The sequence below is a fragment of the Embiotoca jacksoni genome, unplaced genomic scaffold, assembly GCF_022577435.1.
Source record: "Embiotoca jacksoni isolate LCO1_2020_lvr unplaced genomic scaffold, fEmbJac1.0.p SCAF_17, whole genome shotgun sequence".
Classification (NCBI taxonomy): Eukaryota; Metazoa; Chordata; class Actinopteri; family Embiotocidae; genus Embiotoca; species Embiotoca jacksoni.
The window spans coordinates 3,594,537-3,613,117 of record NW_027185307.1 but is presented as its reverse complement, the minus strand read 5'-3'; the positions used below and the strand labels follow the sequence as shown (position 1 = coordinate 3,613,117).

Here is an 18,581-nt window from a genome sequence, read left to right as displayed (position 1 = left end):
TGTATTCTGTGCCATTGCTGGAGGCACTCTGTGCTAGAGTAACTGTTGTGAGATCAGGGTATTTCTGACATAGGTGAAGCACTATGTCCTCTTTCATGGCATCTACTGTAACTGTCGAGACGTGTGTCACATCAAAGGCTGATTTCTCATTACTCTTTGTGTGCATGTGATAGCTAATCATCAGCTGGTGCTTATTCACCAAGGACAGTGTGATGTTCTTGAAACACTTTGTGTGTCTGTCAACCTGTTTGAAAAAACTGTGCTTGGTCTCAAAATGGATGGTTCAAATCATCACAATTGGGCCAAACAGCTTTATCATTTCTGGATAATGCTCCAGAAATTAATGTTTTGGCAGGAGTCTCTGATCTGTAAATACTTCTTTGCATCTCTGTCTGTGCTCTGAGATTTTACATTCTAAATATGCCACAGACTCCTCACAATGGACAGGTGCAACAGCCAGCTCAAGTCAAGAATCACTTTCCAAGCTGGCTCATCTTCAGGCATCAACTGCCCAGTCATAAATGGTAATAACCTGAGCAAAGACCAGTTTTCGTCCACGTTGCCACTAATTGTTTTGTGACATACAAAATTATGTGGCACTAAATGAGGGCAATTTTTTTTGTCACCCCACCTGTATTGAAATTTGTAATTTGATTATTTAGGTCATCAAGTGTAAACAACTTTTTGGAAATAAGCACACCAAAGCACAGTACAAGCTCAACAGGGACTATGCCCTCAAAAAGACATTACATTTTACATTACATTTCATTTAGCTGACGCTTTTATCCAAAGCCACTTACAATAAGTGCATTCAACCATGAGGGTACAGACCCAGAACAACAAGAATCAGGAAAGTAAAATTTTAAGCTTAAAGTGCCATTTTAAGCGCTACTAAAGTGCTACCTTTAAGGTATAGTCGGAAGAGGTGGGTTTTTAAGTTTGCGGCAGAAGATGTATAGACTTTCTGCTGTCCTGATGTCATTGGGGAGCTCATTCCACCATTTAGTAGCCAGGACAGCAAACAGTCGTGATTTTGTTGAGTGTTTAGCTCGCAGTGAGGAAGCGACAAGCCGATTGGCAGATGCAGAGCATCCTGGATGTAGACTGGACCCGATCTGTTCGCAGCGCGATACGCAAGTACCAATGTTTTGAAACGGATGCGGGCAGCTACTGGTAACCAGTGAAGGGAGCGGAGGAGCGGAGTAGTGTGAGTGAATTTCGGGAGGTTAAAGACCAGTCGAGCTGCGGCATTCTGGATGAGCTGCAGAGGACGAATGGCACTCCTGCCAGGAGAGAGTTACAATAGTCTAGGTGTGAGATGACCAGAGCCTGGACCAGAACCTGCGCCGCATCTGAGTGAGAAGTGGACGTATTCTCCTGATGTTGCGCAGCATGTATCTACAGGAACGTGTTGATGAGATAATGTTGGCAGTAAGGGAGAGTTGACTGTCGAGTGTCACAGAGGTTCCTCGCAGTCAGGGTTGGGGCTAACATGGAGTTGTCAAAGGTAGTAGTCAGGTCATGGGTGGGAGAGCCTTTCCCTGGAAGGAAAGTAGTTCAGTCTTGTCAAGGTTAATTTCCAGGTGGTGTGCGGACATCCACTGAGAGATGTCAGTCAGACAGGCAGAGATTCGTGCCTGTGTTTCAGATCGGGGAAAAGAGAGGATCAGTTGGGTGTCATCAGCATAGCTATGATAGGAAAAGCCATGTGAGTAAATAACAGAGTGAATGACAGATCATGGACAACATCTGGGGGATACCCTAATATCACACTGAAGTGGGCAAGTCTCTTTGTGAAAATACATCCTGTTTTCACGCCAAAAATGCAACCTCCTTTTGCTGTGCACTGTTTACATGGATTTGATGAAGTTCTTTGTTTCTGCGAGTAAATGCACCTGACTTAACTTCTTTGACCTGAGTTTCTTCCTGCTGAGCTGTGCAAAACCTACAGAAATATTGGCCTGAGAAACTTTCAACAAAGCCAGCTATTTCATGTGCCGCAAGGTTGTCTGAGACCACACTGAAGTGTCCCCTTCACAAATCTGCCTAGCTGTGCGACAAAAACACCTTGCTGCTCAAGGGTAACAAAGTCTTGGAGTAGTGGCTCAAATATTTTGACATCATCACTTTTATATAAAAGAGGCCGGTATATTGAGGCCATAGAGGAATGGCTACCCGGAGTTAAATTTCCCAAAATCCAATACACAGCACAGAGTTTGTGTGTGTTCCGCGAAGTACCAAGAGGGTTGCAAACCTCAAAATCATCAATGTATAAGCAAATCGCAATTTTCAATTCATCCCCTGAGAGAAAATCATTATTCTTGATGTACTGTCCATCTTCAGAAAATCTGTAATGTCTATGGTCACTGACTATCTGTTGCAGTCTTCTCTTTTCAACAACCTTGCTAAGCACATCCTTCTGATTAAGCAGTTGATGTAAAAACTTCAGCAAAGGAACATACTGAAAACTTTTTTTTGCCCCTGCTTCAAGTATATACTGAACTGGTTCAACAATATTGAAATAAATTTTGTAATACTGCTTCCGCTTATAAGAAGTAGCTAAAGGTCCATCCCTTCCTGAAGCTTTTGACAGAGGGTTAGATGAACAAACTGCATTACCTAACTCTTTGATGAACAATTGGTCAATCTGCAGGTTATGTTTATTGAAGAAATCAGCAAGAATGTTGTTAGAATCAGGCACCAAGGCAGAACTAATCAAATACTGCAACTTGCTTACCAGCTCATCAATAGCAGAGCTTGGAACATGGAAACAGTTTTCTAATTTTAGTAAAACAAATGCCAATTTCTACTCTATAACTTTCAACAAGTCTTCTGGTTTTGAGCACAGTGCCCCATCTTCGAATTCAACATTATTAAGTAACGGATCCCTCTCTGTAAAGCATGCATCTTCCAAAGTACAATTTAGTGAATCTGCAGTGTCATTTTTGACAATTTCAGCTTTGAAATCATTCAGTGTGTATGTTATGTGTTTTGTGTTCTTGTGAGATTGATATATTGCATAAATATTTGTTTGAAAGGAGCACTTATCAAACATACAACAGATGGTTTCATGTCTTTTTAGATGGTTGTTAACATGAGTAAATAATTCTCTCAATGAGGCAATGTCACTAAGTGAACAGTGACGGCAGCTAAATGTTACGCATACGGCACTCTAATGTAGCCCCAACTTCGCTAAATACAGGTGTGGTCCAATGGCCAGGGATACAGTTTTTAGCAGCGATAAGTTTCTTGGCACGACACCGACTAAGGGAACCCGCACCACCTACCGAGTCCTGACTAGCTGCTGCAACTAAAGGGTTGTTTTACATGGTACGGAGACGCGATTTGGACTGATTGAACCTCTCCTCCAAAACCCTGAAAGACTACATTTATTACATGTACCATTATCAATAAAGAAGTCACAGGAATAACTAAACATCTGCGTACCAGGCAGAAGAGAGAAGGAGAAGCAGAAGAGACAGAGAAGTTTTACTGCTCTCCTTGTGTGTGTGTGTGAGTAGGTACACAGTTTAGCAATAAGCCAAATTCCATTCGAATGAATACGGGAGTCGGGATGTAGCCTCCAAGCTCCAGATGCTTTATTGTTCAGCACCGACCTACACAAACTATATAATCACTATATTTCCTTTCTTGTTAAGTTTTCTTACATTACAAAATTTTACAGTGCAATTGCAAAACAAAAACATGTTGCATGATACATAAGCATTTCCATTTGTGGATAGGAAAATAGACTTAAAAGTAAAGAATATATATATATATATTTATACAGATACAAGCAAATTTACAACAAATTCAATTCAATTATTCATCAATTTATATATATATATATATATATATATATATATATATATACAGTGGGTACGGAAAGTATTCAGACCCCTTTACATTTTTCACGCTTTGTTTCATTGCAGCCATTTGCTAAAATCAAAAAAGTTCATTTTATTTCTCATTAATGTACACTAAGCACCCCATGTTAACAGAAAAAAACAGAAATAGAGAAATTTGTGCAAATTTATTAAAAAAAGAAAAACTGAAATATCACATGGTCATAAGTATTCAGACCCTTTGCTCAGTATTGAGTAGAAGCACCCTTTTGAGCTAGTACAGCCATGAGTCTTCTTGGGAATGATGCAACAAGCTTTTCACACCTGGATTTGGGGATCCTCTGCCATTCTTCCTTGCAGATCCTCTCCAGTTCCGTCAGGTTGGATGGTGAACGTTGGTGGACAGCCATTTTCAGGTCTCTCCAGAGATGCTCAATTGGGTTTAGGTCAGGGCTCTGGCTGGGCCAGTCAAGAATGGTCACAGAGTTGTTCCGAAGCCACTCCTTTGTTATTTTAGCTGTGTGCTTAGGGTCATTGTCTTGTTGGAAGGTGAACCTTCGGCCCAGTCTGAGGTCCAGAGCACTCTGGAAGAGGTTTTCTTCCAGGATATCTCTGTACTTGGCCGCATTCATCTTTCCTTCAATTGCAACCAGTCGTCCTGTCCCTGCAGCTGAAAAACACCCCCATAGCATGATGCTGCCACCACCATGTTTCACTGTTGGGATTGTATTGGGCAGGTGATGAGCAGTGCCTGGTTTTCTCCACACATACCGCTTAGAATTAACGCCAAAAAGTTCAATCTTGGTCTCATCAGACCAGAGAATCTTATTTCTCATAGTCTGGGAGTCCTTCATGTGTTTTTTTGGCAAACTCTATGCAGGCTTTCATATGTCTTGCACTGAGGAGAGGCTTCCGTCGGGCCACTCTGCCATAAAGCCCCGACTGGTGGAGGGCTGCAGTGATAGTTGACTTTGTGGAACTTTCTCCCATCTCCCTACTGCATCTCTGGAGCTCAGCCACAGTGATCTTTGGGTTCTTCTTTACCTCTCTCACCAAGGCTCTTCTCCCACGATTGCTCAGTTTAGCTGGACGGCCAGGTCTAGGAAGAGTTCTGGTCGTCCCAAACTTCTTCCATTTAAGGATTATGGAGGCCACTGTGCTCTTAGGAACCTTGAGTGCTACAGAAATTATTTTATAACCATGGCCAGATCTGTGCCTTGCCACAATTCTGTCTCTGAGCTCCTTGGACAGTTCCTTCGACCTCATGATTCTCATTTGCTCTGACATGCACTGTGAGCTGTAAGGTCTTATATAGACAGGTGTGTGCCTTTCCTAATCAAGTCCAATCAGTTTAATTAAACACAGCTGGACTCCAATGAAGGAGTAGAACCATCTCAAGGAGGATCAGAAGAAATGGACAGCATGTGAGTTAAATATGAGTGTCACAGCAAAGGGTCTGAATACTTATGACCATGTGATATTTCAGTTTTTCTTCTTTAATAAATTTGCACAAATTTCTACATTTCTGTTTTTTTCTGTCAAGATGGGGTGCTGAGTGTACATTAATGAGAAATAAAATGAACTTTTTTGATTTTAGCAAATGGCTGCAATGAAACAAAGAATGAAAAATGTAAAGGGGTCTGAATACTTTCCGTACCCACTGTATATATATATATATATATATATATATATATATATATATATATATATATATATATATATATATATATATATATATATAACAGAACATTAAATTTCTGTATTTTCTGGATAATTTTTAAACCCGTTTTGTTCAAAAGTTTAGAAAACTGCTTTTCCCAGAATGCTTTGCAAGTGCGCTCGAGTTACTTCTTGGATTTTTTTTTTTACATAGACACAAATAGTGATTTTTTTTTGGGGGGGGCCCAAAACCGTAGGCGTGTCAGACTTTCACAACTCAGTGAGATGCATAGCCTGATGGAGTTTGGGTATGCACTGTCGTCAGACTTTGTGTTTTTCCTAGGCCTGTCCCTCTGTCCATTTTCACGTTAAAGTCCCAATAGGGTTCGAAGAGTATTTCTAGATATGCTGTTAAATTTCTGCTCACATTTCCCAATGGTAATGTGCACACATTGATGATCTTTTTCCTGGTTTCCTAAACTGATTCAGAAAACACATTAAGGTGACTTCAGATACTCAACACCCATGCTATACATTGATGAGACAAAATACGATATGATATCTATCACTACTCATAACAGCAACACAAGTAAATGTAATTTGTTACTGAAATGTTCGAAGATCAACATGAAATTTGCAGGTGTAAAATAGCAACAACAAGGCTCTTCAAGTCAGTTTGTCAATGTAACAAATTAGCACACTCCAAATGTAAATCCTGTTTTTATAGGAGGAGAAACAGAAATGAATCTCACTTTCCATCCTGTACTTTTTTAGCATCAAAGATCCCCAGCAACCGGAATCCAAATACGCAATATTACACCCTCTGTAATCCGTTAATGTAAAATAGTTCAAAGACAGTCAAGTAAAATGTTTTTTACATAATTCAATCATGATTTGGAATGTGCTATATTAATTCTGGTTGTTCACTTTTATCCTGCAGCTCGCCACTATAAAGAGTGAGTCACGGCTGAAGCATCTCCTGCAGCGGTTACCTGGTTACTGCCCAGAGTCTATGGTGAGTCCATTTCCCTTATGATAGTTGCACTTACTCTTATTACTTTTACTATTACTCTTATTATCCCAAATGGGTTGACATTTGTTGTGGATAGATATGGTCTCTCACTGAATTTACACCTCAAATATTATTTGAAGAATTTTCATGATTTTCAAATATTGTGTGCAAACAATGGTACTGAATACTCCAAAATAGGATAAACACAATTGTCACTTTCCAGATTAATTTGGGGTGAGGAGGTAGGGGGTTGGGGAGCAAATGCTACAATGTATTGATGTTTCAAAATATGAAAGAAATGGTTGCCTTTAGTTGGGACATTACCTCCACCCAGTGCTTCAACTAATATTCAGCTATTAGAAGGTTGCGAATGCTGTCATCTTAGCCTCGTAGGTTGTTATTAGTGTTTCCTGCAGGACTATACCAGACAAAGGTGTTCGATATAACTATCCAAAATGGTGTCAGTTTGGGACATAACAGAAACATATGACTAAGGATAGCTAGGTCACTACTGCACCAAATCAAGATTGGGTCTAAACTAGGATCGAGTTTGGCAAGCTCACTTGCTGATAGATGCAATCAATGCAGAATCCTAAACTGCAAGAGCACATGTTTAATCTATATTTAAGATAAGTATACCAGCAAAAACAACGAGGAATAAAGACTGGAATTGTTTGATACAGAAAAGAAAGTCTGGGCTTAAAAAGATTGTGACAGCTAAATACTTGGGGTTAGTTTTTTATAACCTCTAATGTCAACCTTTTATATCCTTTGTCTTCTAGAATGAACTCTGGATGTGCATCAACTCCACACTTCCAGGTAAGGCAGTATATGCTGGATTTGAACATTTTTAACTTTGGTGGTAGTAATGACTGTTTAATTAAAAAAGCTCTGCTCAACTCACTTTGTAGACACATACAGCTAGCAACTAACTTAAGTGTGTAATCATGGTAGGGAGCATTGCAATTTTGTTTGTTTGTTAGATTGTTTGATTGACTAAATTTTACAGAGTCGCTTCAAGAGTTTATATAAACACAGCAACAACAGCAAATGGAACATGTTACTATGAAACAGAATTAGCAGTTAGCAAGGAAACCTTAGGTTTTACTCCAGGTTTTCAGTACAACGAAGGTGTTTTACTTTTTACCGGGATACATGGTATCTTATGCTGCAGAGCTAACCTTCTTCGGAGCAGGTTGTGTTTAAGGTATTGGATTTAAACTGTACAAAAGTAATGCCTACTGACCAATCAGTTCACTTAAAAAAATTACATTACCAATCGTTGAAGATCCCGTAGATTATAGTTTGCTCTTTGTTTGTAAAATATGCTGCTCTGCTGCCATCCACATCAGTGATTGGTGAGACGCTGCAAACACTGCGTCTTTTGTGTGAACATACTCGTACCTGGATTAGGAAACCCTGGGTCGACGTAGTGAGCTGTTAACCATCTTTGTGTGACCATTTAGTGCAATCGCGTTTGTTCGCATTAGTTAAACCAGATAATGGCAAGAAATATTCTGGGTTGGTTGAACCTGATGTACAGGCCTCAGGAGGTTAAATGGACTGCAAAAAATGAGCTGCTTTTACTTTCTTTTTTGTCGGGCCATTGTATGTATTTTGTCAGGGAGTTCAGTGCCATTGCCCACATGAGGAAACAAGGGGAAAGCAAGCTATATCCTACACCAGACAGCAGCTCCTCAAGGTCAACTGAGGGGAAAATAGAAATGGATGTTCTACCACCGCAAATTGGGAAACAAATTGGGACACCAATTCCAGCGGAGAGATGAGCTCTGCCGACAGAGGAGGAAAAGAAGCAAGCAAGGGGGAATAAGAAGGAAGTTTTAGAAGCACAAACAAAAACTACCTCTCCCGACTATTCTCTGTGCAAATGTCAGATCACTGTTGAAAAGGATCAATAAATTAAACACGAGCATCCAATCCTGGAAAGAATACAGCCATGCATGCATACTGTGTTTCACAGAGACCATGTCAAAGAACAAATTTGCACATTGTATTGAAAAGATAGAAGCTGCCTACGCAGGTGCACCCAAGTTTTTCCCTTGGGGACTATGACGCCTGTAAACTGGACTCTGTGCTGCCCACATGTGAGCAATATGTTAAGAGGAGAGAAGCAGCTGGACTTGTGTTATGGCATCATCAAGGAACTGTCCAGAAACCACCTGTAGGCACTGCAGACCATTTTACTGGTCAGTTGCTGCCCACATCCAGACAAAAACTGAAGTAAGACAAGGCAAAATAGGACTGCTTCACATGTACAGACTAGCAGGTCCTCATCCAGGACCCCATTCCCTTGAACAGTCTGTCACAGTGGTGACCTCTTCGATCCAGTATTGCAAGGGTATGCTAATAGCCACAAAGACTGTAAGGTACTACCCAAATGACAAACCATGGCTCACAGCTCATCTGAAAAGAGCAAATAAAGCCAAGTACAGAGCCTCTGCTATGGGGCACGGAGCAGAGGGGAAACCAAAGACTGCTATGAGGAATGGTTGGAAGCCATGTTTCAAATCGTTAATCTGAGCAGACCTGGCAAGGCCTTTCTGATCCCACAGGGAAGGCCCCAGTCAAGAGGTCTGCAAAGAAAAGGGATGGAGAGGATGCGGCATTTGTCATCGACCTAGGTTTGAGGTGTAGGTTTGACACCCAGGATTTCAGTACAGCTATGTAGAATGAATTTCAGCGTGAGATCAAGGAGGGGCTCGGTCAGCCAATCACTCTCACAGAGGACGAGGTGTATCTGGCTGCCGGAAAATATGTGTTTGCTAGTAAAGCTCTTAAAGTTGTGAAAAGAGCTGGCCCTGACCAGAACACAGCAGAGCACTAAGCAAGCACTGGATCAAAGGCCTGAATCTGCTGCTTGATCTTGGAATGGGTTTACCTGTCAAAAGCCTAATAATATCCAGACTGGGAGTTATTGTTATTTATACCTTTATGCACCCGCAAAACACTGGTGTCCAGATAGCCTTGGGGGTCTGAAAAGGTTTAACCAGTTAAGGAAAAAGCCCCCTTCAGATTCTCTCAGACTGAACTCAAATTTGTTTTTCTCCATGCACAGAAGTGTGACCACATTCCACCTTCTATTAACGATTGCCTTAATTTCTCTGAATGCAATTTCACAACACAAATTTGTCTTTGAAACTCAACATACCTAATGAGCCTGAAACATTCTAAGCAAGCGCAGATGAAGCAAATACTATTGATTTTGTCGTCAAAATGTTGCTCTGATGAAAACATTATTACAAAAGTTCCACCACGACCACCGTATTCGCAGTGGATTCCAGTATTAGCCCAATAAATTTATCAAAATCTAATACTAAATACTAAACCAATACTAAACCCCATGAAAATATAAATAACATCGTATTAATTCTCTGGTGTTTGATTTGACTCCAGGAGTATCCAGGAAGTCAGACGGTTGGGTGGGCCTTGGTTGCTGTGAGCTGGCTATCTCAGCTGAGTGTCGCAGAGAATGCAGACAGGTGAGATACTGTAGGAAAGACTGACCCAATATTATTTTGGTTGAATCGACTGTAGGTCCGCATGCGCTGTGTTTTCCATGGTGTTTCCATGACAGAGTTCACATGCTTTGATTTCATTTCTTTCCCCTATAGGCATCATCTAAAAATGACATAACAAAAGTATGCAAAAAAGTCACAGAGGTAAGTCAAAGAGTTTTACAGAAGTAATTCAGTAGCTGCAGCTTGTGTACTGTATTTCACGACTGGAAGTATTTAAAAAGCTAAAAAAAAAAAAGAGAAGAATGATGTGCATATAAAAACTGCCTTATTCTTATTCAAATAAATATTAGGGTTAGAAATAAAAAGATACATAAGTGCTACTTTTTATCATACATGCAAAATAAAGAAAACAAAAATAAATTGTATGAAAAGGGATAACAGACAGATCCACATTATTTTTCATTAAATGCTCATATATTCATCTTAATGAATAGACAGAGAATTGGTTCTGAACCTGTGGTGCGGAACCCACATGAGGTCCCAAGATTAATCTGTGGGGTTACAGGATTGTGAAAGTAACTATAAGGATTAAGAAAAACATTTATGCTGCACTATGTGTATTTTGTAGTTTGTATGTCAGATGCTTCTATATTTCACTTCTTCAGGTCTCCGGCCTTTTAGGTTTATACTTTGAGGTGAGATAACTTAACAGTAGCTGCCTCTATTACCACAGCTTCTCTCTTCTCCCTGTAGAACTCCCTCTACAGCTGCATCATCAAAAATGAAAGTAAGTCGTGACTCACACACAAGATGATCAGTGAAGAACACCTACAAACACCGACGTCATCTCTCCTTCCAGCTCATACATAAATAAACCCCATGAGAACATCTCTGCTCTTGGACCAGTAGATGGGCGTGTTTGCATTCTTTCTCTCTCAATGTCATTCTTGCACTGTAGCAGACTTACCTACTTACCTATTTGGCAGGATGTAAACAAAAAAAATTACTATTGAGTTTCAATGTTTTTCAGACAGCATTACCTGGGATAATAAAATCTTAGAGCCTGATTTACTAAAAGACTGCGTGTGTAAAATCACGTGTAAACTTCACACCACCAGCAAAAAAATGTCCAAGCTGATTTACTAACGACGTGTTGTGAGGATTGCATCTTTCAAATGTGCAATTTAACAAAGGTTGTCCATTTTGCGTGTTTGCCTGAATGCTTATGTTATATTGGGTGTTTCTACCTGAATGTGCAAAATACTGGGAGGGGAAATGCAAATAGAAGTGATTCCATGTGTATTTTAGTACGACTGAAAGGCACGTATTAATCAGATGCGCACATTAGGTTGCTCTTATTGTAGCGAGGAGACGCAAGAAAATAAAAAAATATGTAGTGACGTGCTTTTATACCTGTGTAAACATTTCTGATGTCAGAGGCAGAAATTATTCGGAGATGTCGTCTGTCCAGCAATTACATTTCTGAGTTATTGAATGAACTGAATGATGATTGACAGCCAAGGAGCGGCCACGAAATACCAACAAAGACAGAACTTCTTGCAACTCAGCATTTCCCTGCCTCTGGGTTGTTCCAGCGTATCACTGCCCGGTAATCCCACCCGTTATTCAGGTGTGCTGTACAAGGTCCTGAATGCGACGTCCCGCATAATTTCCCTTTCACTCGCAAGGCACTGAATGAAACCAAGCCACCTGCTCATCACAGACCTGTTGCTTAATTTTTGTTGGAGGCATCTCATCCACCGTCCCTGCTGCTTTAATTGCCGATGTTTTATTATTAAGTCATTTTATTCATCTTTTTGTTTTTCCCTGATAATCTTCCCATATAGAGCTTTGTCCAAGTTATATTTAAGCTATATTTCTCAATTTCAATGGAATCAGATTTCCTTTTCCTTTTGTGGTCGTTGTTTTTTCATTACTGGTATCCCTTTCACACACCCGTCATTTTAAATAGATTGATTAGCACCTGATATGAGTAATGATTGCTCTCAGTAAATCATCCGCAAAATGGGTGGAACATAAATGTGCAAACTTTTGAAATAAACACACAATTTAGTACCTTTTATTTGACATCTTAGTAAATCAGGCCCTTAGTGTTTATCTTCTATAGGTACCAATTTTAGACTGCATCTTAACTGATTATCATTTTAGATTATCAGCACAACACCCTTATCGGACTGGGAAAAGGATGAAGGGTTAACTTCCTATTTTTTGACTCAAAAGATCTAATGGTGCTTGATGACACACTTACTGCCACGACTATTAAAATGGCTTTTAACACCCCTTTCCTTACCTGAAAACTCACAAAATTACTCTTGTGTGTTTCAATGTTAAAACTCTACGTTTTCGTGTGTGTATGTATGTGTGTTCTCCTCCAGTGGGCTCCACATGCTGCAGCTATGCAGGACGTCACACCACCTGCAGGGAGTACTGCCAGGCCATCTTCAGGACTGACTCAACGCCCACTGTGTCCCAGATCAATGCTGTCAAAGACTACTGTCAGAGTCACAGCGCCCAGCTGCTCAGCTGCGTCAGCAACTTCACCAAGTCCTACCCAATCCGCAGCCCTATAGACAGTAAGTTCATCTGCGCGGGTTCAGCTCATTTGGCACAACATGTAAACGAAGAGAGAGAGACAGGGAACACATTGGAAACAGGAAAAATGGAACAAACAGGAGCTGAAGGGAGATGGTGGTGTGACTATCCTAACAGAACCTATCCCCCTCAATGGTCTCCTCTGGTCAACCCACATGGCTTGTTGGGACGCTTGTGGGGAAAGTTCCAAACTAACAAAGCGTCTACAATGTCCCGACAGGAACCAAACATTGCTCCTCGGGACTGTACCCCTCTCAGTCCACCGGGTAAAGGTAACATCAAGACAGCCTTTAACTGAGATACATGAATAGTGGGGTGGACCTTCATGTGTTGGGGCAGTTTCAGTCTGACAGCAGAGGAGTGAATGATGGATATGATGACATTGGTACCAACATACTGGGGAGCCAATTTCCAGGAATGCGTTATTGAAGGTAGATCATGCTAAGAGTTTTCCATCCAAAGTATTAGCAAAAGAGAGGTAAATCAAGGTGTTGACAGGTTATACTGGCTTGTTTTGCTAAATTCAGGTCTACAAAGTTGGACTTGGGTCCAGATCTACCACTCCGACAGCCCTGGTGAAATGACAGAAAGTGACCAATCGCTACCCCAACAGTTCTCATCTTTCATGACTGATTCACTTGTTTTAGGAAAGACAGTAGATGGGGGGCTTTTTGAATGAAACTTTTATTTTGGAACTTGTACCTTCCTGAAGATCTAAAACATGGTTTTACATGTAAGGAGCCATGTTAAATATGAATTTGATGTTTTTTTAATTACACTGGACAATGTCTGAGAATAATAACATAGGCTACAGACATGGGTACATTTTCTATCACAGTATATGCCGTACGATGTCATGGCAGCTATATTAATCTTGATATGGCATATTTTCCAGCACTGATATGTCTCTCTGACTGTCAAAGGTCTGTACTGCTGTGACCGGGCGGAGGCTACCCACTGCCAGGTGGCTTGCCGGCGAATCCTTCGTACCATGAGCACAGAGCACGAGATCATGGAGGGTCTGATCAAGGAGTGTGGCTCCCAGCCCCTCCCTCAGGAGCCCATGTGGCAGTGCTTTTTGGGAAGTGCACATCCTCCTTCCCCACCTGAAGAGGAGACCCCCCATCCCGCCAAGATGGACTGTGCCAAACTGCACTGCTGCTCCAAAGCCAACACCTCACTCTGCAGGTACAGCACCCTGCTTAACTTATGACATCGGTGGCAGCCAGTAAGTACATTGATGTCATATCTGCTGAAGTCAAGCACGGTTTGAAGTGAAATGTGTTTTTCCTGTCGTAACCCAGACTCTGTACTCTGCTGTGACAGGGACATGTGCCAGGAGATCAGCACTAACTGGGGTAGCCAGACGTGGCAGGACTTCGACCAGCTCTGTGAGTACAACCCGGTGGAGACAGAACTCATCAACTGCCTGGCTGATGTTAGAGAGCCTTGCCAGCTGGGCTGCAAGGATCTTACCTACTGCACCAACTTTAACAACAGGTCAGACTTCTATTGTATTGGTTCTGATTTTCATTGTTATTAAGGGTCCAAGCACCAATGATTTTGAAACCCTATTGTTTTCATTCAGATTTTTAGGTTCTAATTAGTGGCGTTCACTTTGCAAGAACCCCTCTTTGTTCTGATTCTGCTAGGGGCTGACCTGTTCACCCTGTTCATGCAAACCACCAGACCGCTAATTCTGTAGGCTAACTCTATTTGTTGATGTAATGGGTAGCAGACAAGTTATAAATTTGGCGACTAGGTTCATCTGAGAGGAAAGTTATCCAGATTACAAAATGCAGAAACTTGGGACTGATCAAGAAGTAGCCTCTACTGAATACTGAGGCTGGTATGGCCTCAAAAACTCACAAAGAATACATAAATTAAAGGACAGACAAATGTACAAAGCACAACACTCAAAACAGACTTTGGTCTCTTTTGAAAAGGAAACACTCTAGTAGAAGGTTTTTGCAAAAAAAGTGCCTGTACATGACTGAGGCTATGAGGTAGTAGCTGGACAACAAAATGGGGCTACAGTATAGAACATGTGAAAGTATTCTAAGCTGTGGTGGTTGAGAGTTTAAATGGATTTTTACCCTAAACTTCTTTTTCACAAATAAAACCATGTGACAAATGGTGATTTTGTTTTTGTTTTAGATGATAATGGCAAGCTGTGATAATGTAGGCCTTGAAGTTCAGAAAAACAAATGGCATGCAAGGCTGTTAGGAGTTTTCTTTGATGTGCTCCAGGGGAGCCTTGGATGACTCTCTTCTCCCCTGAGGGGTTCAAACGCTGAGCTGTGTAGATGAGAGCAGCATGGAAGACAAACGCTGGCCTTGAGGTGTTACTTCAGGGCCAATGAGGTTAATAACTGTGTGATATGCATTTATGTCTTTCTGTGTGGTTGTAAGACAAACGGAAGCTCTTGAACCTTAAATTAGAAACAAATCCCTGATTTGTCATAAAATGCCATGATTAAAAATTCGGAGTCCAAAACAGGATGTTTTTCAGATACCGTTCACTTTACTGACCCAGAAAGTAACTCACTCAGACACGTATCAATTTATTCTTTCACGCAATATCTCCCCCCTATTAGGAGGCTAATATAGGCATGAATTTCTTGAACGGAACTACCCCCCAGAGAGTTTCCCCCAGAACTAAATAGGTTCTAAGGCCTTTTGCTTTTTGCATTCGCACCACCAGTAGGAACTGTGAAATGACACACTGTTGCTGCAGCGCACCGGAGCAACTTATTTGTCTAATTGGGAAAATACAGTTTTCCGTTTACTTGATCTGGTTGAAATTCATGAACATATTTCACCTGTTTGAAGAGAGAGAGCCAATAAAAACAAATGGAAAGGTCAAATATACCCATAATTACATTTAAGATGTATTAACTGATTCACTTGAAGCCTTGTTATGATGCGGTATCATTTGCATTGTCAGTTTTGCATTACGGGTCAATAGAAATTCCTGTATTTTGAAACTAAAAGCCCTTTAGCCTTTTATAAGAAAGAAACCCAACATCAAAAGGCTTTTATTGTGGAACATTTGCAGGAACCTGTTGTGCCTGAAGTCTGACGATCATACTTTACATTAAAAATCCCAATCTTGCTTCTCTGCATTTCCTGTCTCCGTGCTAATTGAAGTGTCATAGTCCAGTCTGCACCTGCACTCATGTCAGACTTTAGTTGTTTTCGGACCAAACAGTTCTAAGGACTTTCTTGAGGGGAACTACCACCCAGACAGTTTCCACCAGAACTAAGTAGGTTCTAAGGCTTTTCGCAGTTTGCATTCAACTCTGAAATAACGAGGACACAACGTAGACAGAGCAACTTTTGGGACAAGTACATCACTTCTGTGCAACGTGATTGAGAACGCTGGATCAGAGCTATGTGCCTTTTGTTGTGTGATGTTTTTTTTTAATTGTAACAGAGTTGGACATGAGACGTGCAAATTATGCCAATTATGAGCAAAATGGTGAGTGAAGAAGCAAAAATTCCAGCAACAATTAGCAGTATTTCATATAATGAGACTGAGAGAAGAACAAAGATGAGGAAGTAACTTTGACATTTGTGTTCTATAGCTTTATGGCGTGCATGTGTGAAGAAATCCTGTTGCCTGAAGAGGTGCTCGGGTAGCAATCAAAAAGAAGGAGAAAGATCTGTCTCTTTACTTCTAACAAAGAGGGTATGCCACAATGAATAGGTGCTGTCAATGGCTCACATATTCCCAATTTTACTGAATATGACAGAATATTTCAATTGTAAGGGATGGGCATCCTGGTAGCCTGCACGATGCAAGAGTTCTGGGTCTCTGGATTATATGAGCTGGCTGAGAGAGGGAAGCTGTTTTCTCAGCAGCACAAGAACAGGGCTGGATAAGCTGTTGGCCCCTACATCATTGGTTCCAGATGGGCCAGTACTGCCACTCGGTGCAGAGATTGAATGAGCAGGGGAGAATTTAGCCATGATGCATTAGCTTAACAACTAACCTGACACAAAGCTCTACACTCTTCAAAAATGGAAAACTCTATACTACTAAAATGTTCTTTTTGCTACATTGACCTTCTCCCACATAACAACAAATCTTTAAAATCCTTGTTTCAAATATTTGATCTCATTAAACAAATACTGGAAAAACACGTTTCCGACTTCAGAAATAAGTTCATTACTTTGCGTCTTTGCAAACCTTTATTTGAATGCACTGCTGTTCTCGCTCTTTGGCCTTTCTCCCAGTCTGTTCCTTTATCATGTTAATGCTGGCTTGTAGTTGAACCTTTCTCTGCCTCCTTCTCCAACTCTAGCATCTCCTTTATGAGACAAAGGACACTGGAGTCACCCTTTTTTCTATTTTTCACCAAAAGGGGATAATCATTTTCATATCATTTTCCTTTCTACTTCTCAGGCCACCTGAGCCATCCCTAACTATAAACTTTATCAAAAAGGAAAGTTTTAAGTCTAACCTTAACGCTAGAGAGGGTTTCTGCCCCTCGAACCTAAACTGGGACCTGGCTCCATATGCGAGGAGCCTGAAAACTGAAAGCTCTGCCTCCCATTCTACTTTTGGAAACTCTGGAAACCACAAGCAGGCCAGCGTTCTGACCGCAAAGTGCTCTGTCAGGATGATATGGTTCTATAAGATCTCTGAGATAAGATGGAGCCTGGTCATGAAGAGCTTTGAAAGTCAGAAGGATAGTTTTAAATTCTATTCTTTATTTAACAGGAAGCCAATGAAGAGAAGCTAAAACAGTAGAAATATGATCACTCTTGCTAAATCCCATCAGAACTCTCGCTCCAGCATTTTGGATCAGCTGCAGGGTTTTTAATGAGTAATTTTGACATCCTAACAGCAAGGAATTACAATAATCTAGCCTGGAAGTAACAAATGCATGAAATAGCTTTTCTGTGTCACGCTGAGGAAGGATTTTCCTGATTTTATTAATATTACGTAGATGAAAGAAGGCAGTTCTGGAGACTTGCTTTATATGGTAGCTAAAGGATAAATCCTCATTAATTATGACTCCAAGGTTCTTCACAGTGGTGCTGGAGGCCAAGACAATGTCATCTAGAATAACTAAGTGATTAGAGAAAGAGTTTCTGAGGTGTTTAGGACAAAGAACAATAACTTCCATTTTGTCTGAATTTAGAAGCAGGAAATTGTTGGTCATCCAGGCCTTTATGTCATTTAGACATTCTTCAAGTTTTACTAACTGATTTGTTTCATCTGGTTTTATAGAAAGATATAGCTGCGTGTCATCTGCATAACAATGGAAGTTTACATAGTGCTTCCTGATGATATCTCCTAATGGAACACTGAGCCTCGGCTAAGATGGCGCCGCGCTAGCGGCAGCCTGTTGCAGCAGCTCCCCTCCCCGAGTGTGTTGTTTATTAGTATTTTTTAAGCCTTTCTTCTCTCTTCGGAGTTGTTTTTTTTTTTTCTTTCTCTCGTGTTAAGTTAACGGTCAGACAATGGACCGTAATTTTTCCACAGTTCTGGTTGGGGGCACTGTTATTGTTTACTCGCGTGATCAGCTGATCGCGCTGAGTAGGCCCCTACTGCTGCTGCCCGGAGCGAGGCCTGAGATCCCCGTTGAACTTCGGAGAAGACGGCGGGGTTGCAGAGCTGGAGCTAAGCTAAAGGCGGAAAGGAGGAAATATAAACCAGCGGTACCGGCGATCTTAATGGGGAACGTGAGGTCGTTGGCCAACAAGACGGACGAGCTCGGCGCGCTGGTAAAGACCCAGAGGGAATACCGGGAGTGCAGCATCATGTGTTTCACCGAGACATGGCTGCACTCACATTTCCCGGACCACAGCGCGGCCGTACCTGGCTTCAGGACTGTTCGGGCGGACAGAGACGTTGTTCGGAGCGGTAAGAAGAAAGGTGGAGGGTTGCAGTCTATGTGAACGAGAGGTGGTGCAATCCCGACCACGTGTGTGTGAAGGAACGTTTCTGCAGCCCGGACATTG

The 18,581-nt window shown here is 41.2% G+C and overlaps 1 protein-coding gene across 1 annotated transcript in view; it reads left to right on the top strand.

The window, feature by feature from the left end:
* The window catches only part of reck (reversion-inducing-cysteine-rich protein with kazal motifs), a 99,921-nt gene that overhangs the window by 52,569 nt on the left and 28,771 nt on the right, over positions 1-18,581 (top strand). The window contains exons 3-10 of the mRNA XM_069151264.1: positions 6,445-6,519; positions 7,299-7,335; positions 9,931-10,016; positions 10,149-10,196; positions 10,749-10,782; positions 12,392-12,589; positions 13,532-13,796; positions 13,935-14,108. Of these exons, the coding sequence (XP_069007365.1) occupies positions 6,445-6,519; positions 7,299-7,335; positions 9,931-10,016; positions 10,149-10,196; positions 10,749-10,782; positions 12,392-12,589; positions 13,532-13,796; positions 13,935-14,108 (917 nt within the window). The remainder of the gene's footprint in view (positions 1-6,444; positions 6,520-7,298; positions 7,336-9,930; positions 10,017-10,148; positions 10,197-10,748; positions 10,783-12,391; positions 12,590-13,531; positions 13,797-13,934; positions 14,109-18,581) is intronic.